This window comes from Argopecten irradians, chromosome 15 (genome assembly GCF_041381155.1).
Source record: "Argopecten irradians isolate NY chromosome 15, Ai_NY, whole genome shotgun sequence".
Lineage (NCBI taxonomy): Eukaryota > Metazoa > Mollusca > Bivalvia > Pectinida > Pectinidae > Argopecten > Argopecten irradians.
Window position 1 is genome coordinate 2,991,294 of NC_091148.1, and position 23,479 is coordinate 3,014,772.

Consider the following 23,479-nt stretch of genomic DNA (forward strand, 5'->3'; position numbering starts at 1 on the left):
CCCTACACGCTCCGAACGCGACTGTAAATGAAAATGGTGTAAGAGCACAGGACGACAGAGAATCATTATATAATCATTGTGTTGGAAATATTTATATTACAGTACTTACAATTTAAACCTTTTCTATTTAAAACCACCCACGTGGTCCGAGTAGTACAAGTGGTCCTTAATAGCGGAGTGTGTGGTCCTAATTCTGAGGTGGACCCCAGGTTTCCTCAATGATGCATTGACGGACCAACACAATCAAGAACAGAAACTCTGTATCCTAGCTGACCGGTACATAATATATGTACTGTATTTTTGTTTCAAAAATTGAAATTTTATGAAAAATGCAATATACATGTATATATAAATGTATATTATATATATATTTATTTTATTTTTTTTTGTTCAATTTTTTGCATTTAACACATTTACAAATACATGGGACATCAACATAAACTTGACATGACATATACATTACATTTATATAAAAAAAACATAAGAAACATAACATAGCATGCTGAGTATGTACATGTATGTGTGGGGAAAAAAAACCAGTTTGATATATTTTGGTTAAGATCAATTTGCAAATTACTATATTTGATCAATTAGTTTTGTCGGTCCATTAGAATCTTAATCATATCATATTTTAATGCATGCGTATCTAATCAAAACCAATAATTTACAAATATTTTTTTAAAGATTGATAAATTAGGGACATATAATGACTATACCATTTATTTCTAGAGCATAGACATATTTTTTTCATTAAATTAAGTTAATGGTGTGTGCTTACTTAAATCTTAAACTGAATTTCACTGAAGTAATTGTTGACAATCTAAATGAAAAATACTTTTTCTAGACATTACTTTTTATTATGTTTTAATTATAATTCAAATACAATATCGTTAGTTTTTAATCAGAGATTTAGATAGTTATTAAATTATCTATCTCTGGTTTAATTATCACATAGTATCACCTGAGGTAAATGAGAATCTATGTGTTTTAAAATTGGTATTGATCTGTGTAAATTATTATTAATATTTACGTAAATCGATTTTAATTACCCCGCCATGTGCAATGATTGGTCAAATAATAACTTACGATCACAAATCGTAAGTGTGTTTGAAAGACTACTGTGGCATATAGTCTAAGGTACTTTTAACTAATTCAAAACACCGATTGTATATTACAACTCGCTACAAAAAGATGACCACATCTAGTCTGAAATGAGATGATTGACGTACGTGAGGTACTTCATAAATATCTTAAAATAAGATCAACTTATAATCATCAATACATTACAAGAATTTCTATTCCATTGTCGTTTACACGTATGTAGAAAGAACTGCCTACAATCGTTTCGATACTCACCCCACAGAGCTAATCTAAAGAACGTTGCTTTAATTGTTGTTTCGATCACGTCAACTGCAGATCACAAGTATGCAAATAATGGCGATTAACACGTCGTCCTAGTTACAGGTAGATAATGCTGATAATTAGGGTCGACGGAAGACAAAATACTGTACTGAAAGTACCTGCGGGTTTAGTTGCGTTCACGGGTTTGCTGCGTGCGGGAAGGTGAGGCACAGCGAGGTGTGAAGTCACATGTGCCTGTGGTCATAATCAAATGGTCAATTAGTGTTTAATTTAGTGGTCGTTGGGACTATTAAAATTGGTCTTAAAACGGAAATAGCGGTGTGATTGTATTTCTGAAGAGAAAAAAAAATCGGAACTGAAAAATAAGTGGCCGTAATAGTGGGATGTTCGTAATTTAGTGTATCTGCTTATTCTACATGTCTATGTTTGGAATAAAACTTTTTTGGAAAATAAAAATAAAAAAAAAAATAAATATAAAGACAAAATAAAGAATATTTTTCAAGCATGGTGAATTAACAACAAATAAAAATATGAAATAAAAAAAAAATTAACCTGTCGACGATAAGGGTTGAACTCGGGCCGTCAGCTTAGAAAGCTCAGGACTTAACCCACGACACCACTTGTACCTATTGTGTTCCACGGGAATATTATTAAGCGATACTAATGAAATGTAGTTCACTATATTTTCTTATTTTCTTCGCAATCCACTTAAAATGATATTGATGCTGCTGAAATAAGTTTACAGAATGATTCTAAACTAGTTTATATTGTATCTGGGTGCAAATTACAACTACATATACCACAAATGTGGTGTTATTTTTATTCAGTTTATTCCTTCACGACAACACCAGCCGGGGGGGTAAAAAGCTAGTTCCGGAATTGCGATACCAATACTGGTAAACCAAGTTTTACCGTATAAAAAAACTATTTAAAGTTTGTAAAGGTGGAACAGATTTACATAAAGATTGGAAACTCCTTCTTTGTCTGTTTTACTGGCCTACCTGTTTGATGCAACTGTAACTATTAATAATTTTTTTTTTAAAGTTTGTAAAGGTGGAACAGTTTTTTTGTTTGTCGAGAATTAACTACACATTTCTTCACCTCCACAGGTACAAAATAAATTATATTTGTTTCGTGAATAGATAATGGATTAGAACGAATAATACCAGAAACATATATATGCATGTACATAAAGATTGGAAACTCCTTCTTTGTCTGTTTACTGGCCTACCTGTTTGATGCAACTGCATGGTGACTGTCGTATCACGGAGGCTATCCGTAATACTATTCACCAAGACGATCCGTCAACAATTATAGGATAGCTGAAAGTTTAAACTCTTTGACTTTTATAGCGATAGAACTGATGAGTTACTTCCCCAATCTTGATGATGAGCAATCTTATTAAATTGCAGATCTTCACTTTACTCTGTGTTAGTGTGTGAATATATCATACTGTGAATATCTGTATTTTGATAAGATTAGATGATGGGGTACATTGACTTATGTGGCTTCAAATGTATTAGTTAGTACTCACCGAGTCTGCATGGACATGCGTATCTGTGGCGATGCTAAGATCATCAATTGGTAGTGAAATGATATCTTCACTAAACTCAGCAAGTAAGTAAAGAATAGACTTTTTTAAGATTGTTATAAGATGTTGTAAAGTTGAATTACCAGAAGTTATTCTATCTTCATTTGAAACTGTGATTAGCCTAATCATCTTTCGGACAACTCGGCGCAGATTTTAGAAGCTGATCTCCACTTCTCCTGTCTTATCAGCTGAGAATGTTCGTCCCCATAACAAAATGTTGACTGATAGTGATTAAGTACAGCCTGTTGTGAAACATCCCTCTAGCAGCAGCCACGACGTATTGAAGTCACCTACACAGAAATGAAGTTGACTCCCGCTTAGATAGCTAATGTAAAAAAAGGGTACTAATTAATGGTAAATTTTAATGGTTAAAATTTTATTATGTTAGTTTAATCAGCCTTTTGATTGGTGATGTCTAAATTGGTGATGTCTACATACATATATAATAACAGTTGGCATGTCTAAAGGTCTTAACCGAGGTTATCTAAAATGGGGCCAGGTGATGATTGTCGTGGGGCAGGTAATCACAGTTCAGTGTATTGGTGGATTAGAAGTAACATTTTGCTGATCAGCGGAAGTAAAACCTGCGTTAAATATATAATGTTAAAACCTCGGAGAGTGTGCTCATTAAATAATTGAAAATATAAGTAATATCTTATTTTACAGAATTCTATTATTCTTGGAACGGATTACTTTATACATAACGACTGTTTACTTAAGATGCGGTGATCCAGTGGATACATAACGCGCCTCAGAAAACACGGACTTTGAATAATAATATGAACTGTGGAAAGATCATGAACTGTGCGAATATTTTGGGGTTTTTTATCAGTAATAAGATGTCTATATTGTATAGATTCATTAGTCAAGTATCTTTTGGCTAGGGGAGGAATGTAACAAAACAAGGTACAAATTAATGGGGTTAATTTTAATGGTTATAGTTTAATTTAATTAGTTTAATTAACCTCATTTATATAAGTAAAGGGATGATATACAGTGTGGAGAAAGTTAAAACAGAAACGCCGAGGTGACATCACTCACCGACCAGGGACTTCTATAGGATGTTCGCCCACCTTTATGGCACTGCTAGCTCTCGATTCGGACTTTGACAACTAAAACGTATTGGTAAATTTCAACTCAAGACCTGGTGAAGATGTCCTATTGATCAACGCAATGAGAGTAAGGGACTAATTGGCAGGCTAAATGATTCTTGTCTTAAATGAAGTGTAATTGACGAAATGGTTTTGGCATCGATTAAACATTTGAAATTGGAATCTGGTTTGTGAACATTATGACAATGGGACGTAATCTAGTCCCAATGTCATGCTATCTGTTTGTGTATAACTGTTCCATACGCAAATTACATTGATGAGCTCAGACCAGATGACATTTAGATCCGCTGTATTCATCATTTCTTCAACAATTAGTTGACCTACGATGTTGTAATGTTCGAACAACCATGAAAAGCCTTGGATTTCTCCTTTCTGGACTGATGTCAACCGACTGGTATGACGTCAAATACATTTTAGACACCTAATACAGAAGTACATTTTGTAATTCTTCCCTTTTATGTTTAGCAGATATCGTTTTTAAGTCACATATGGACTTTTAGTCCTTCACTTTCGTCCGCAGTCCGGCACGTTCTTCCTCCAAATGACTTAAGCAACAATCACAGTCATCTCAGTAGTTTGAGACATTTCTTGTATACCTTTATGGTATTCCATTTGGTCCAGGAGCAAATGTTTAAAGCTTTTGACTTCCTGACGACTTGGACCTCATTGCATGATGATTGCTTCTAATCTAAAAATAGGTTTCTTAAAGGCCCACTACCTTTCCGGAGCAAAATATATAGATTTCTTAAAAACATTAATAACCTCAGAAAATATATACCGATGGCCAAAGATGAGGTTACAACACCAAACATATGCAAGATTTCCTGCGTAATATATGAAAACAATGGAGAGTCATTTCGCTGTTTTACCGTCTGCCGCAGTGATAGCCAACTACCGCGCGGTATTTAGGACGACGGGGGGAAACATAAGACGACCCGCGTTATGAAAATTAACATTTCATTCATTTTAATTAAATTGTTTAGGAGGTGATAATAAGTGTAGTATTAACGTTAGGTTGATAACTTTTGCAACTCTACAAAATTATTAATTTCGTTTTACATTCCCATTTTAAAAATCAAAAACCGTTTCGGAAAGGTAGTGGGCCTTTAAGTGGCATCCTCGATACTCCAGGGTTTCCGATCACTTACGATCTCTTCATCCCTGGACTATCTAATAGTAAAACTGAAGGCAGCTAAGATGAAAAAATCTGAACGAATCACAGGCCGGCAAAATTTGCTATGAAGACTACAAAGGGAGCAACACCTAACTTCAAAGCCACACATGTAGTCAACCACAGTGTACCGTTATATGGCTCTTTTGATGTACAACAAAGGACTAAATTACCAGGTCTGTCTGTTGCCTTCATTTTTCCTATGAGATAGTCCAGGGGTGTACAGTATCGATGATGCTTGTGTAGTGACTCTTCCTCTGCGCCCTCTCATATAGTCGTATTGGTCGATTCGCTGTTCTCGGCGCATTCAGTCATTCCCTCAATCTATGACTGCCTTTCTGAATTGCCGCGATAGTTCAGGAAGCTGCATCCTGATCAAATAAATTACTTGAATTTCACAATTGCAGCACATCAAGAACCTGATACTGACAGTGCGACGGTTTGTGGATATGGGCATTTCAGTTGCATAGTCAAACATCTAGCTTTTGTGGCTGAGTGGATGTGTGCCGGTATCTATTGCAACGTATAGCCCGAGATACTCTGGCCCTAACACCAGACTTGGACATTATGATAGATAGATGTCTGGTTTAGGGCCAGAGCACAGTAGTACTTGATTTATAGCAGATATTGCATTATTATGAAAAGTTTTCACCCAATTTCTAATATCTTGACCAAAATTTTAAAAAATTCAGTACATTATCAATAAAAGTCCAACACACTGAATCGAATGCCTTTTCAAAATCTCACAATTAAAAGCATGCCTGGTATTTATTGTTCCTCAGCATAAAAATAAAAATAATAACAGTAAAATCCTGTCCACTAACTTCTACAGTATATAAATGTGAACTAATATATCAATGTAATGTAAGATAGACAATAAATTCTGGCTAAATGTCAGCTGCAGAGAGGAACAGTTATACATGTAGAATAATTCCAGCCTTTCTTAAGTTTATTTCAGAAATAATATTGAGCAATTTTCACTTCATTATACTGTCAAATAATTATGAGAGAAATGTGTTCATAGCAATCTGTCATAGACTGTATAACAAAATATTTTTGTTAGCATAAAGCACATCCTTGATACTCCATGGGTTCCGATCTCAACAGAAGGCAATAATGCACATCAAAAGAGCCATATAACGGTACACTGTGGTTGTCTGTGTGGCTTTGAAGTTGCGGTCGCTCTCTCTGTAGTCTTCAAAGGATTTTTTCTGGCCTGTGATTGGTTCAGAATTTTTTCTCTGAGCTGCCTTCAGTTTTACTATGATATAGCCCAGGGGTGTAGAGATTGTAAGTGATTGGTACCCCTGGAGTATCAAGGATGCATAAAACATAGAAAATAAAAATATTTTGATAGTGATACATATGTTTTATTGAAATATCACACAAATTAAGTTAATCACAGAATTCCTACCTTATCACAGTTCTTGACTTAACAAATACTATTGAGCTGGTATAAGCAAAAGGATCAACAAGGAAAACTAAGTCAATTCCAGATAAAGATGCCGTTAATTGGTCTGGTCATCCATGGCATTGGTGCAATCTATGTTTTTGCAAATTCTGTTGTAACCCTGGCAAATTTGGTCACAATCCATGTAGAACTCTAGGACAAGTAGCGATTTATAGGATTTACCTCTATTTCCCCTATTGGGCCCCACCCCTCCTGTCCCTGGGGGGTCAAAGCCAAAATTTATACAAGTTCTGTTCCCCTTCCCCCAAGGATGTTTGTGACCAAATTTGGTCAAATCCATGCAGAACTCTAAGACAAGTAGCGATTTATAGGATTTACCTCTATTTCCCCTATTGGGCCCCACCCCTCCTGTCCCTGGGGGGTCAAAGCCAAAATTTATACAAGTTCTGTTCCCCTTCCCCCAAGGATGTTTGTGGCCAAATTTGGTCACAATCCATGCAGAACTCTAGGACAAGTAGCGATTTATAGGAAATGTTGACTGGGGGGTCAGGACAAGACGGGCTGGTCACAATCCATGGACTCGGCCATGACATAAGCTCACCGGCCGGCTGGCCCGGACGGCCATGACATAAGCTCACCAGCCCTTTGGGCCAGGTGAGCTAAAAATGTATAACAACATCTATTTCAATTGAGTTAGCCCTAACTGTAACACATGTATACTTAGTAAAGTCTATTGAGATCTATCAGAGTTACTCCCCCTTCATGGATGATATACCTATTTCCCCGAGTGATAGAAGAAGACTTAGCAGACATTATCGGTCAAGAAAAAAAAAAGCATAATGTGATTTTGTCAGCTATTGAAATGTGTGAAAGTAAGGAAATAAAGGGAAGTAACTCTGATAGGCCAGAATTACAGTAATGCATACTTATAACCAACACACTTGCAACAAATTCATGGTTATAACATAGTGCTTTTCATTCCCCACCAATGTTCCTATAAGATGTATATAACTAACTGTGCCTATACAGAAGTGATTTTGGTTGTTTATTTTTTTTCTCTCAAAGATTTATAAGTGAGAAGGATTCGTCACTGTCTCTTTACACTACTAAACACCACGCAAGACGCCTATGAACCAGGAATAAAAAAAAATTTCCCAACAAATACTTGTCTCATCGAGTCAAAAGAAACACCATTGTAAAGCTTAATACATTTCACATTGTCTAGTCATTAGTTTAAGGACAGAAGATTTAAAAGAAATGTCTTAAATTTTCATTAAAAAAAACAGCTCATGAAAAGTGTAAGTCTGGCACCGGCAAGCTACATCAAAGGTTGCGCCTGCAGATATCAAAGGGAAATCAGTCATTGCCTAACGTCACGGTCAGTGCACAAACACAAAAGCGTTTGCGGGTAGTTGTCTAAAACCCTGAGTGACTCTCACTTATAAATCCTTGCTTTTCTATTTCAAGAGGAACACATAATTGTGTATACAAAAATTTTCAGCCATCCATCCATCCATGCATGCATGCATCAACCTCAGTACTCAATGCTTACATACATGTTACCAGAACAAAGCTTCGCACTAATGAATTTAATTTATTTTTGTACCCTTTTGCAAATTTATCTGGGTTTACTTTTTACAAAAAAATTATGAAAGGTCTAAATTTTCAGACCCACTAAACCCTTTATTTTCTCAATTTTTCATAAGTATGTGTCCTTGAAATTTATTAAGTGAAATATGGTATATGATACATCCCTTAAAACTAAAATTAGGGAATGATTTTTTAATTTTTGAATTATTTGTTATATGTATAAACTTTTGTTGTGCTCTAGAACCATGAATAAATATAAACAAAAGCTGTTTTATTATATAACTGAGTCGCTGTTTCATCAGCTTAGCACAAATATTTTACACACAAAATACTTACAAAAACCTCTTAACCATGAATGTAAATACATATACCCATGAACATTTCATTTCATAAAACATATGTTTATTCTACAGAGGAGTCTGAAAATAAAATTATTTATTCCGAGAATCAGATGATGTCTGTTTTCCATTTGGTTTTAAGTCGTCCTCCCCGTGAGCGAACAGGCACGCCTCTTGTGTCCGAGCACATCCGTCGGGATGGTGAGTGTGAAACCAACACAGTAGAGTCTTAATCTTCTTGGTCTGAAGGAGTTGCGAGGCCTTACTGAAGGGTTGTGTTTGGGTCAGGTCTCTCAGCTGTACCTTACCGCCTGACACTGTCAACAAAGCATCAATTATGATTATATATTAATGTATATTAGGTTATATTTTTAGGGTAAAAAATTTTGGGAAGTAGACTTACACATGTAAAGGCCTACTACCTTCCCAGAACAAAAAATAATAGGAGAAGAAAATTTAAGTCAATGACATACAATAAGACAACAAAAAACAAATGTAAGTTCCCCTCTGTAATTAACCTATGCTAAAAGTGAAGATTAATTTCCCTGTTTTGCCCTCTAGCACATTTAAAATTAACTTATATGCGGTAATTAGCACGGCAACAGGAAACATAAGACAACCCATGTTATGAATTTAATATTTAATTAATGTTGATCAAGCTGTTTAGAAAAGAAAGAATACCATAATGGTATTAACTCAAAGTCCATAATTTATACAACAAAAGAAAATGAAACCAACTTTCTTTCGTGGTTAAAAAATTTTGCGATTATTGATTCAAGACATTTTCGCAAGATTAAATTTCGAGAATTTAAAGTTGAATGGAAATATCTTTGAATTTAATTGTGCAACAATTGTGGAAGATATTAATTTGCGGTGATATACTTTAGCCAGTTTACCTAGATTGCAAAATTCGCGAAAATAAATCGCACATGATAGAAAATTGGTCCACAGTATACATAATCCCGTTACAGAGTCATTGTTGTGTCTTACCATTAAAGACATTGTTATTATTTCGGAGCAGAGTTTGTAGACCTCCACATTCTGACTTCAACTCCTTCAGAACCTCTCTGTCAAACATCTGGGCGACCTCCGACAGCGGCACTGAACCTGTGTTAAACAATTTTAGTTAGACTTTTTCCATTAAAGGTCTTACATACAAATGCAAGAAAGTAAATTAAACTGAAATATCTAATCTAGTTCATCGCATGACGACATACAAATGTACAAATATGATTAGTAAGGTCATTTTTTAAATCTTTCTAAAGAAAACAATATGTGAATTAATTCAAAATGAAAACATGCCTTGCTTTTCTTCCTTTCCTCAAAACTTGTTTTCCCATTCTCTCATTTCCTTATCATTTCCTCCCATCATCACCATTCTTTCATTTCCTTCTCCTAATTTCCTCCCAACCTGTTCTTCCATTGCCCCATCCTTATTCTTCCTTCCTTCCTTTAACCAATTTCTCTTGTCAAATCATGATTCCTCCCTTCCTCCAACCCCATCCCTTTCATTCATTATCTTTACCTCTGTCCTTTCACCCCATTTTCACATTTTGATATACTTTATAATCCCGCCTTCCTTCCACCACATTCCCATTTTGATATACATTGCACTTTATTAGTTTATAATCCTGCCTTCCTTCCACCACATTCCCATTTTGATATCCCTGTTCCCCAATCCATTCCTCTACCCCCTTTCCCAATTCATCCTACCCGCCCGTGATATTTTGAAAATTCCTAACCTATGTACCTCCTTTATGCCATGTTTTTCCGTCCGCTGTCTGCCGAACCTCTGAATCCTCACACTCCATAATCCTAGCAATGGACTATAGATTAATCCTAGCTATTCTTATTTACTTCCCTGTTCCTCCCTTCCCATTTTCTGTTTACTTATTCCCCACTTCCTCCAACACATTCCAAACCACTCTTCCTTTCACCTTTTTCTCTATCTTCCAACACACACACCCCAACCTCTTTACATTTCTATCCTGATTACCTCCTTTATGCCATGTTCTTCCGTCTGCTGTCTGACGAACCTCAGAATCCTCAGCTTCCATAATCCTATCAAAAACTTTGTTCACAATCAAATCCTTTATTTCTTTTTTCACATGTTGACAGTTACGAGTCCGTTCCTTGCTATCACGAGGCTTAAACGTTGTTGTCCATTGTTGATCATCATGATTTTCTCCATCGAGTTTTCGCCTCTTGCTATCACTAGCTGAATCAGATTTGATGTCTGAATTATTCGTGTCACATTTTTCACACCTGTTTTTGATATATGTGGTTCTTTTGGCATCTATAATTGATTCTTCTTCCTTGCTATAAGTCCTCGTCTTTCCAATAAAACAAACCTAAGATAGAACAAAACTGATACTGTATAGTGCTTTAAATTTGTGGGTTCAATATAAAAGAGCATATTCATGGAGGTTAAATTTGTCAGTTCACTTATTCCTATTAATCTTTCAACTACAGTAAACAAGCTCTTTCGCTCTATTAACTTCGTGATTTGCATTTCAAAACGAGTTTACACTACTAAATTTCACGATTTGCATTTCAAAACGAGTTTACACTACTAAATTTTGCGATTTGCATTTCAAAACGAGTTTACACTACTAAATTTTGAAATTTGCATTTCAAAACGAGTTTACACTACTAAATTTCGTGATTTGCATTTCAAATTGAGTTTACACTACTAAATTTTGCGATTTGCATTTCAAAACGAGTTTACACTACTAAATTTCGCAATTTGCATTTCAAAACCAGTTCGTAAATATTAACATTCGCAAATTTGGTAAAATTAGAATAGAAATTCATATCAATATAAATTATGAAGATGCTAATATTCGCAGTTTGCAGAGATAAAATTTCACGAATTCGCATCCATCGCGAAATTCACGAAAGTAAATGGCACGCAAAAGAGAGTTGGTTTATAGTACTGTTCTTAATATTAATAAGCATACAAATACATTTCTAAATATTTTGTTTATGAATTTGTGGATTTCAATGAAAATGTCAATACAGTGAAAACAAACCATCTGCGAATTTACCTGCTGTACAATATAAAAGTGTGAATGCTGTTTAATTAGTTAACAATCTGATTAAAATACAGATCCTTATAACCACTCCGTTCAATATAGGATCTGATAATACCCGATATGGGGTCACGTTCGGATGACCTTTTACCACGTGTATTCCAGATCAAATACATTTACTACACATTTCTACGTGAATTGTTAACGCCATTTCATCCCAGTAAGCATATACATTTAGAATTGTTGTGCACGTTGGGCGAGATGACTACGTACACGAAAATTATTCGGACAGTTTTTTCAAACTTGTTCGTCCCCAGTCAAGATTCTGGCAGTGCCAATTTGATTGGCCATTTCCAAAGGTCATCCTGACGTGACCCCTAATGGGATGTTCTCAGATCCTCATATCAAACGTAATGATAATAAGGATCTGTATTTTAATCAGATTGATTAGTTAATAGATGTGTGAAACAGAATGCATTACAAACTAAATCTATATCAATATCACTGGGAGGATCTATGACCACCAGCTTCCTACTGCTTAATAGTAGTTCAAATCGCCATCAATCTCAATAGCCAAACTGGATATCGTGGCTAGTATTTACCAGGCTGCGATGTATATTCACCTTCCAGGACAGAAAATGTCTGAGTTTTCCATGCTTGCAACAATTTTGCAAGTATCAATGGGTATGATCATATCGGAATTACTATACTAGAGCTAATGTAACAGAGTGCATAATAGAATGATTTATTTCAATTCGTCAGCTAGAGATTTAACCCAGGAACTCAGACTTACAAGTCTAATACTCATCTGATGGAGCTAAAAACAAACTCTCTAGACAGGGATTTTCCTACAATTTTTTTACAGGGTCCAGGGTCCATTGAATTGGGAAATTTTACGCGGCATGACATGAAATTGGGAAAAATGGACTGGCAAGTTTACAGCTGTGAGTGTTGATAATTTTGTTAGAAACTTGTTGTCAAAACTTCAATAAACCTTTAATATACTTCATTTAAAGTTGATAGATTATTTTCGTGCATTTTTCAACGGCAAATAATGTACAAACATCCCACAACAAACACACTACTCGGAACGATAGAAAGTGAAAGTAGCGGTGAACGGGTCGTGAACCGGCACGGACAAAGCGGAAATAACAGTGTTTTTCAGAGCAAATATATTGACTGAGCCATGATTCAGATATATATTAGTTTGTTTACGATATTTCAAGTAATTTGTGCAATTTTTTTCTCTAAAAGTTATGAAAATTGGCAATATTTTGAGTATTTCCTACAGAAAAAATCAACCATTTTCTGACCTGTAGATGTTTTTAATAATTTTTGAAGTCCTCATATCGAATAATATTTGAAAACGATATCATCACTGTGTAGTTTGATTCATTTTGAAGCAACTTCATTACCAAAACATTTCTCAAAAATAAAAATGAAAGTAAATAAATCCAACTTTAAAAACGTATTATCAATCCAGACTGAAAACTTCAAAAAGTGCCATTGAGATGTTGCATACACTTGACAGATGTGTTCGTGTTGAACATTGTATACTTTCCTCATGGAAGCCTGGTGATGCAGTCTACTAGTTTGCATGTGGTAAAGCCGTAATTAATAACTGTTTATTCGACATATCATGACAATTTCATACCAAGAATGACATTACTCAGACTTTCAATTTTAGATTCCGATTGGGAATTTTTAGCTACAAATTGGGAATTTTAGCTAAATTTTCGGAGGGGAATGGGTCCGTTATTCGGCCCCAGATTCTACTGTAGGAAAATCCCTGCCTAGATGAGCGGTATATTGCAAGTAGCATTTTTCGGGTTAGTACATTTATTCCCGAGTATCTATATAGGTACATTGAGAGTGCAAAATAAATTCAATTAACAACGGATTACATCCTTAAAGTGAATAGTCGGTCAAAGGAAGACTAAAGTCGGTAAAAATGGTGTTGATATATATCCAGTATAATTTATTATGAAACAAGAACTTCCTTTCAAAATCGCTCTGCATGCGAAAAAATTAATTTATATTACAGGAATCCTAAAACGTCCTCCCAGCTGGCATGTCTGTGTTGACATTCACATGCAGCTTCACTTTCTGAATTTATTCTTCGGACTGTGCTTAATTTACACAGGGCTTTTCCATAATTTCAATGGTCAAAACTGGACAACGTAAACAGAACTGGACAGCCTTTTTGCACTTTTGGAAGGCCAATGAACGCATTTAGACTGGTGTCATTGTCCGACTATTCACTTTAACATCTAGCTCAGTAATCTTATGATATAACTACTTTAGCGCAGACCAGTTTGTTTCTCACCCGTTTAACTGAGGGGATCCTGAGGGTGTCCTCCTCCACCTGGAATCCACAAACCTGTCCGACTTCTATCACCCAGTCAAGGAAACATCGGTAGCTGCTCTGGCCGCTCACCTTCTTATTGAACTTACGATCAAAGTCGAACGGGCAGCATGGCAGGACAAAATACCGGCATGTGTAGGACGACCTGGGAATGAAATAAAGCAACAATGTCTATTACATGGATAGATCATGCTGATATATCATACTAGTTGAACACTAGTCCGCTAAACCTGCCTAAAAATAAAACCGGAAGCGACGTTGATTGGCTGCCGTTTGCTCTACTAAATGTGTATACGGCGGCCATTACAAATGTGTGAAATAGAAGGGTCTCGTAAGTATTTCATTGTGCAGAGTTGTTTAATTTCATAAATGGAATGTAACATGGGGGCAGTAGAGTACATAAGATCCCAATATATAGGTATGTGTACGTTTTCCCGGCATTGCATGGATGATATATTAGAAATATGCCGCTGACGTAACGATTTCACATTTTCAAGAGGTACCGCGAGCTGATTATATATTAGGCAAAAAATCTTTTTTTAAAAAGCCTAATAATATACCAGTAGGCAGGTTTAGCTGACTAGTTGAACACATACAATAAAATAAGCCTAAGCGAACACCTGTATAAGACCACCTGCTTACATGTACTAAGTACTTTTGTGGTACCAAATTGTCTATTTTAGCACAATTTAATTGACATGTGTTAAGCACCACTAGGCTTAAAGTGTGATTAAGTGTAACAAAGGGTAGAAAAAAGTCAGATAACAGAGAGGCTAGTAAATAAATTAGACTTGTAATTCTGCTCCACTACAATGCTCTACGAAATACTCAATTTTAGGGAAGGAAACTATGTTCCAGAGAAAAGTCATGACCCTCAACAATTTCTCTTTAGAATGGATTATGGAAGTTTAGTACCAAGTGTCATCAAATCATCCAACACAGCGGTTGTCATAGTTACCGTGCTGCCATGACAGGTATCCAGGGAGTCAGTTCATCGCTATGGTTACCAATCAGCCAATCATATTGTGGGAAAAGAGAGTCACATGATGGGATGACAGTCTGTTCCTGTAAAGGAGAAAATATTTTGATCTCGTGTGAGATAAAACATGTTGGGTTAAATTTGCTCAGTGAACCAAAAAGACTTTGTTTTCATATCTCGCTCTCCTCAAAGACGATTAATGTTATAACAAGTAGTTGACAAGTCATTTGGTAGAGGAAAGCTGGAGTAGCTGTACTACCTGTCAAGGAAAACTACCCAATTAAACACCAATTATTGTTCAAATGTGCTCTGTTGGCTGTGGACCATCTTTACCAAAAGATACAAGACTATTCACCAGAGACCTTGAGTAATATCTGTATAGATACATGTATATATATTTTTTTATACAAATGTATTTCTAATTACTATCATAATTAATAATACCCAGTTAATACATTTACATATTTAGTATACCTTCAGATCAGTATCCGGCCCATACAAGTCCCAGATGTTTCTCTTCCGTATGTCCAGACCAACTCCAGGATGCTGAAAAGAATTGATACCAGGCATATAGAAACTATCATGTCTGCAAAACAGGCAGCGATTGTCGTCATTCAAATATCATACAATAAGAGGACCAGGAAACATATTACTACAACTACTTTTATATGTAACAAATGAAAATTTGATATATTGACGATCAAGTAAATTTCCATTTCATTTGCAGCTACCAGTATTTTTCGTGATTTCCATTTCAAAACAAATTCACTTTAGATTAACTTTTCCGGAATTAAACAAAAAAAAAAATGAACAATTTTTTTTATTTCAGTAGGAGTGTTGTACTCTGTAGATATTCAAGTTCACAGAAATACTATTGCAACATTTACTTGGATCGGGAAATTAAATGTGAAAGAAAGATGGTTTACAGTACAATGTACTTGAAAATAAAATGAAAATGTTCTTCCCCCGCTAAATTATAAACATCAAGTAACGGTCTTGGTACAATATCAAAAATATCCTGAACTGCTGATTAAATATGGAAAAAAAAATTCTCACCTGCAGAAAATTAGACTGAAACATAATTACAGTGTACCTAAATAACACGTATCAGTCTAAATCCATACCAATATACTTACTCCCTACCTGTTGAGCCATTAAATATACTTACTCCCTCAGCAGCCAGTATATGTACTAGAAGTCCGTTCCCACAACCAAGATCTACAAACGACTGCTTCGCTGTCAATTTTTTCTCCTTTCTCTCTTGTTCCCAGATCAACTGTTTAATGTAATAAACATACTGAAATCCCAACATTGTAACAGTTTTATTTATTTATTTGTTCAATGTGGAGAAATTAATTCAAAACCTTTATGAAAACTCCATCTACCATCTATATATTGTACATCCTTAGGCAATGGCTATTAAAGATGCTCCACCGCAGACAGAGCACCATCAATACTTATCATATATTTATATGTCTAATTAACACAAAAAATTATATAAAATAATTTATTTTGCTCTTAGTGCATGCGCAATTAGTAATTCATTCCATATAAGACATATTATGCAGTGTCACAGAATTCTTCGGGATGAAATTAATTATTTTTAATGTTTTTTATCTTGAAGTAGAATTAGAAGCTCAAACTTTTCAATGAAGGTAATGGTGCAAAGTAAATAACTTTTGTAACTGAAGAAAATTACTAAATTGTCTGCTCCTGTTTTTGATAGAGAAAAAATACCATTTGTCAGCGGCGGCGCATCTTTAAGAATGGACTTCTCTGTCTATAGCATGTATGTGTGCTGAGAAAACTTTTAACAGTGGAACTATTTTAAAGTGATATCTTAATATCTCACTGAATTATGCAGTTGAAAGACAACGAGCAGGAAACCCCAGGTACCATGAATAATCTAATTCCACAGCTTGCCTACAGGAAAATTATCAATTATTATAATGACATAATCATTATTGGTATGGATTGTTTATTTGTGATGTAAAGTCAACAAAACGTTCCACTCACCAGTAGATAAGCTGCTATACCAACATCCTCATATACAAATTTGGAAGGATCAGTTTTCTCAGGCCAGCACTGAAAACACCAAAAACTCATTAGGAATGTAGAGATTTATATAGGATATCACGTAAAAGGGAAGCTTTAGTAATAAACATGTTTTACTTTGTGTTTCTGAGAAACAAGCTGGTCTCTACTGTCACAGTAAAGGCAAATTTGTTCCTTGAACAATTTACAAAATCAGACTTGTAATTCCGCTCCACTACCATTTTTTTATGATACGCACCGATACAAGATCTAACAACTTCCCTTTCGGGGTCACCTCAGCATGACCATTGGCCTAGAATCGGAATATCATTGAACATACTAGAAGCCGTTTATACTTCCAAGAGATTCGATCACACCGAAGACTTCTTAGGCGACATGCTGAATGGCTTACAATACAGGTCATGCAGAGGTGATCCTGAATGGCGAGTTGTTAGACCTTGTATTGAAGCATATCTGAGAGCATTGTATCAGTGTTCTCCCTTAAGGACCGGCTAACCCTAAAAGTTACTGGTCCTGACTGAAAGTTACTGGTCCTTACGAAGTCACAATTCATTCTTGTAGTTTATATAATTACTTGCAAAGTAATAAATTTACTAAAAAAATATATCTGCACATCGGATCAGTATCATAGGCTCTCAACAAAGTTGACTGAAAACCAGAATACAATGTGATCTTCGACCTTTCCACAAATCTACTGCCATTTTTGTTATGTATATCCTCTATCCGGACCAAAAGTTCCCGGTCAAAGGACCAGCTACATGGTAAAACTTGTCTACCTGACTATAAAGTTGCTGGTCATGGGCAGACGGACAGGCGTTAATTTCGAACGCTGATTGTAGTGGAGTGGAATTACAAGTCTATTTTCAAATAGATTGTTGTTTGAAATACACAGCTCTTGGCAGCACCGACAGGGTACAAAATCAATAAAGTAAAATAACTCACCTCTACAAACTTCCTGCCGTATTTAACTTTAAGTTGATTGTACAGCGTATTGTATTGGTCAATCCTTACGAGACGTAAAGATTTCACGGTCGTCTCTAACTTGTTCTGTCCACTCCAGTTCGAGATCTTAGGCAGTAACGTATTCTGTATCCAGTGATCAGACAAAATCATTCTTGTATCTAGTTCACTCGCAGCCAGTTCTGAACCTGTGTTTAGAATCTCCGTCGTGTCTTGTTCACTCACAGCCAGTTCTGAACCTGTATTTATCCTCTCTGATGTGTCTGGTTCAAATGTTTCTAATTCAGAACAAATATGCTCTATTGGTTCAATATTTGAAGTACATGAACCAGGTTCAGTTCCTGTTGGTTCATTGTTATGTTCTGGTTCTGTAGGCCCCGCTTCCTGTTTTGTGTCTGAACACCAACGGTTGGATTCTGTTTTACAAATCCTACATAGAATTCTGTAAAGATATAATACCAAACCAAGTATAAAGCTAAATAAACATTGCATACAAAAATAAATGATCGGGTGGTGTAGTGGTTAAGCCACTCACCTTTATGAATTGTTTCTATAAGAAGTATAAACTATTTTATTTTATATTGATTTCGAGTTATGACTTCTACAAATCTTTTTTGATGCCCCGAATGTAAATATGGAGGGGTCTTAGGTGATGAAAAAGTCATGTTAAAAATAAAAGAAAGACTACACACGGACACTGTACAAAAACAGAATTTTGGGGCAAAAGAATTGAATACTGACCTTGATTTGTTGTCTTGTACACAGTGGACTAGCTGGTAACACAAACATCGGGAGGCCTCTGCTGACTTGTGTTTGTGTGTATCAGTGATAGGACAAAACCACACACTTCTCATACTGGCATCTACAGAACGAAAAACTGAAATATCAACTAAACTGATACAGCTTCCTTAGACACAAATATTCATTGTAAATATATCTATTTATATCAAAACCAAATTCTTATCCAAAGTCAATTTTTAACTACAGTCAAAAAATCGGTCTATAACAAGAGGCCTATGGGACTTAACGGTCATCTGACTATTGGCACAACACAACATAATCGTTTAAAGATTTTAGCCTATTTGACCCCTGTGAATGAAGATCAAGGTCATTTCTTTAACAACAAATATGGTAGTCCTTCATCCAAGCATGTCACAGGCCCAATATCAGGTCTCTAGTCCTCTTGAGTTATTCACAAAAAGTTATTTCAAGATTTTAGACTATTTGACCCCTGTGACCTTGAATGAAGGTCAAGGTCATTCATTTGAACAAACTTAGTAGCTCTCCATTCAAGCATGTCACAGGCCCAATATCAGGTCTCTAGGCCTCCTAGTTATTCTCAAGAAGTCGTTTAAAGATTTTAACTATTTGACCCCTGTTACCTTAAATGACAGTCAAGGCATTCATTTGAACTAACTTGGTACTAGCCATTCATCAAAGCATGCTGCAGACTCAATATGCGTATCCTTGGCTTTCAGACTTCAGAAGAAGTTTTTAAAAGATTTTAGCCTATTTGACTCTGTGACCTTGAAGGTCAAGGTCATTCATTCTGTAGACCCAATATGAGTATCCTGAGCCTTTCAGTTCTTGAGAAGAAGTTGTTTAAAGATTTTATCCTATTTGACCCGTGTGACCTTGAATGAAGGTCAAGGTCATTCTTTTGAACAAATTTGGTAGCCCTTCATCTAAGCAAGCTGCAGGTTCAATATGAGCATCCTAGACCTTTCGATTCTTGAGAAGAAGTTGTTTAAAGATTTTAGCCTATTTGACCCCATGACCTTGAATGAAGGTCAAGGTCATTCAATTGAACAAACTTGGTAGACCTTCATCTCAGCATGCTACTGGCCAAATATCAGTACACTGGGCCTTTCGGTTATTGAGAAGAAGTGGTTTGAATGAAAAGTTTACGCACAGTGGACAGCGCAACGGCACGGTGCATGATGACAGATGACCTAAAACCAATCCAAGGGAGCAAGAAAAGATGTTTTTAATAGCAAAGTGGTCTTCATACATAATGCCGAAAGGAAAAATTGTGATGTAAATGGCCATACGGGACCCTGAAAAAAGCCTGTGTTGGAAACCATAAGACCATGCAGCAGCCAGCTTAAGCAGGAAATCTGATGATGTCGTAAGAGGAGCGGAAATCTAAATATCTTACCCTGGACAGAGATATCCGCAATTATACTGGTGTGAGATTTTCGTTGGTATCTTCTATCTTACCCTACGGTAAGACAAGCTATACAAGATCTTTACACATGCTCAAATAGGGTAAGTTAGAAAAGAATTATTCAACCTCTTTGGGTGAGACATGAGATCTTAACCCTTAGGATAAGATTCTTAAGCTACCAAATACTCCGCAAAACCTTGTGTTTGACAACTTGAGAATCCTACCCCTCAAGTTGAGATATTTCTGTCTCACACCAAAGGGGGTGAAAGATTCTATTAATCCTCAATACCATCAAGTGTCATGAAGCAGTATATATACATAAGTATGTAGCATCACTCTAAAACTCGGACAATAACATTCCATATGTACTAGGGCTGCCGCGATACGGCAGAAGCGTACCACGATATATTGTGATACACAACAGCTGTATTGTGATATGTATTGCAATATTTTGACCTTAACATATGTGATGTCTATTTTGTATATATTCCATAATAAAAACACCCTTTACATTATACAAACATACAGTGCTATGTTATGTAGTTTTACATCGATTTCAACCGTGTTGTTGAGTAACAAAAATGTTCAAATGTGAGGTTCTTGTTTTAAAAAATACGAGTCTGTTTGTGAAAAAGCTAGGCTACAGACGATCACAACCTAATAATGCAATAACTAAACATGATAGTGTCTGCAAATATTTACACTTTTGAACCTAAATAATGAACAAATTTACGTACAAATGTCCTGGCAAAATAAGCTTACGATCGTGATTAAACTTCAAAGGGCTGATCGGCTTGCAGTGTTGTTTTGACACATGTAGGAATTCGAAAATGGTGTCAGATGATGAAGCCTGAAATAGCTGGCAAAATCCCTGCAGCCATGTATTCACCGGGCCTTAAATGTGTTTAGAGAATTATATATTCCAGTATTTTTGATTAATGGAGCGAATCAGCTTGATAATATTTCAGAAACTAGCCTAATGTCATATTGTTTATTTTCAACGTCATGCAAATGTTTGAATCATTTGAACATTATACACGTTAGTTACAAACATTTGACCGACATCTGAATCGAATGAAAACGAAAGTGATACCCACATGGCTTCATATTATCGGAAAGGAAAACAAATATAACTTGCTGGTTTTGTTCTAATGACAGGACGTTTTAATTATATCAAATTAATGAAATTATAATACTAAGAAAATATATCGTAAAAAAAATGGTACAGGTAAACTGTGTCGCGGTACAATATTTTTTGGTGGTGTATTGCAATACCCCAATATACCGGTTAACCGCGGCAGCCCTATTCCATACCGTAACATATCACTTCTCTGACTACTGGATGAGTGTCTTCTCTTTTGGGGTGGATGTCTCGGACGATGACTAGACCTTCTCCCTCAGGTATAGTGGACAGACTGGGAACCTCCTTACACACACCACCTTCCTCCTACAAATAGTCAATGACACTATCAAACTCTGCTAGGTTGGTATAACACCATATAAACCTCAACAAAAGGCTATAACTAATAATTAAATATTACATTTTTTTCGTGACGTTTTGTTTTAGGAATAAATATAACAGTATAAGGAATGACTACTCTATTGACACGATATACACTTGTACAGTCAAAACTGTCTATAATGACCACATATGGGAGCAAGATAAATGGTCTTTATAAGCGCGTCGAAAATTGAAGTTCTGTTCTAGTAACATGTACGTAAGCAAAAGTACATATTGAGATCAATGACCTGCATGCATGGATGGCTAAACTTTTTTTCGTAGTTCCAGTTTAACCTGTTCCGCCACTTCGAGCAGCTGTTCCAAATGCCCGTCTGAGTCAAACGATATAATTCAATTTTAACCTTATAAATGTTATAAACACTAAATAGGGTAAATATTGAGCTATGGAAATAATAATTAAGACTGTAAATATAAGGATTAAAGTATCTTTCTGGTGGTTCTATCGAAGGATGAAGTTAAGTAGGGTAACAATATTTGTTTCATGGACCGCTTCCAAATATTGATACCCTACGCAATTTTATCCTTCAATAGAACCACCAGAAAGATACTTTAATCGTTAATTATGTCTTCTATTTGAAAAAGGAAATAAAATAAACAAGTAGAGCTTGCTCTTCTCATGCCGTTCATGATTCATATTTAAACGGGTCAAGTGTTGACATCAATTGAAATTATTTGAGACCCTGAGAAACTATCGGTTCTATTAAACAGTAGCTACTGTTGTGGCAGACTGACTTTTCAGTCAGAAGGTGATATTTTTTCCGCTACAACAGTAGCTATGCAACGAATAAAGAACAAGACATATAACTTCATCTTGAAGATTTGACATTATCCACAAGAGTTTGAAGTTCTGTCAATACTATATAGTATAAATATGTATATAAAAAAATACCCCTATAACAGTTATATTTAAATCTCTGATATTACTATATAGTATTGACAGAAGGTCAAACTCCTGCGCATTATCCCAGAAGTCCTTGTCAATCATTACCATGTCATTTGATGATGTGCCATTAAGTTCAGTATCCAGAGCTGTCGATACGACTGACTCAAAGTTCAGCTGCAGTTGATTCTCATCATTATTGTGGGTGACGTAATGCACAAAACTTTTGATCCTCGCCCCACACAGACGTCTGTTGAGCACGTGTGGTTTGTTTACCCATACTGTCACAGCATCGGCAAAACCGTCTGCTTGGCCTTTCGTTGGACGTTCTGTAAAATCACAGAAGTCTTTCTTGAGATCAGGAATTCCACTCAACATACGGTTCGTATGAAGTGAATCAAATGCTCGCTTCATTTTAAGTTGTCACTGGTCTAGGAGATAGAAAACAACCATGGGCGCAGACATCTTGAATTTCGGTTTACCTCTAAGGAGACTTTCGGGTCGCCTTTGGATTTGACAACACACACCGTTGGACGTTTAAAAAATGTATTATTTTTCAAATTAGAATTAATTTAGTCATTTTTTTTTCTTAAATGTTCTAACTAATCACCGTAGCAACAGAAATTAATCTGATATGGTTTACTGTATCGTAGATGAACGTAAGATAAAAAATAATTATTCAGCGCATAGTCAGCTTCACGTGGTCAACTTTAAATTAAGTCAATAACATTGTAGATGGTGATGACATTAAAATATTTAATTCGTATAACAAGCCTTGATACTGCTGAAATTCAATAGTTTTATATCAGATGATAGTGAGTAGTTTTTAAGTACAGACTATCTCTATTGACTAATGGACTTCAAAACTTCTTGTCCTTTACCTTGTACAGGTGACCTTAATATAGAGGCGTCCTTTATATATACAGGTGTCCTTTATATACAGG

General features: G+C 35.7%; 1 protein-coding gene across 2 annotated transcripts; it reads right to left on the minus strand.

Moving 5' to 3' along the window:
* Positions 1-7,266: 7,266 nt before the first annotated feature.
* LOC138309018 (probable tRNA (uracil-O(2)-)-methyltransferase) lies at positions 7,267-23,006 on the minus strand. Of its 2 annotated transcripts, XM_069250112.1 has the most exons (13): positions 22,644-23,006; positions 21,448-21,580; positions 18,708-18,828; positions 18,206-18,408; positions 17,949-18,154; positions 16,968-17,036; positions 16,120-16,227; positions 15,426-15,497; positions 14,931-15,037; positions 13,934-14,117; positions 10,572-10,926; positions 9,566-9,682; positions 7,267-8,892 (listed from the first exon to the last, which is right to left on the minus strand). In XM_069250112.1, exons 1-13 carry the CDS (start codon positions 22,947-22,949, stop codon positions 8,669-8,671), a joined length of 2,205 nt encoding a protein of 734 aa, XP_069106213.1. In that variant the 5' UTR covers positions 22,950-23,006; the 3' UTR covers positions 7,267-8,668. The 2 variants fall into 2 exon arrangements, with proteins under 2 accessions (XP_069106213.1, XP_069106212.1); XM_069250111.1 differs by having other exon boundaries at positions 17,949-18,408.
* Positions 23,007-23,479: the final 473 nt, after the last annotated feature.

What these genes read in the sequence shown, in the direction of transcription:
- LOC138309018 (XM_069250111.1), bottom strand. Translation starts at nt 22,949, where the DNA reads ATGAAGCGAGCATTTGATTCACTTCATACGAACCGTATGTTGAGTGGA. An exon ending in ACGGCAGGAAGTTTGTAGAG is followed by an intron (nt 17,037 to 17,948) that starts GTGAGTTATTTT and finishes TGGTGTTTTCAG; the next exon opens with TGCTGGCCTGAGAAAACTGA. An exon ending in GGATCCCCTCAGTTAAACGG is followed by an intron (nt 10,927 to 13,933) that starts GTGAGAAACAAA and finishes GTTCTATCTTAG; the next exon opens with GTTTGTTTTATTGGAAAGAC.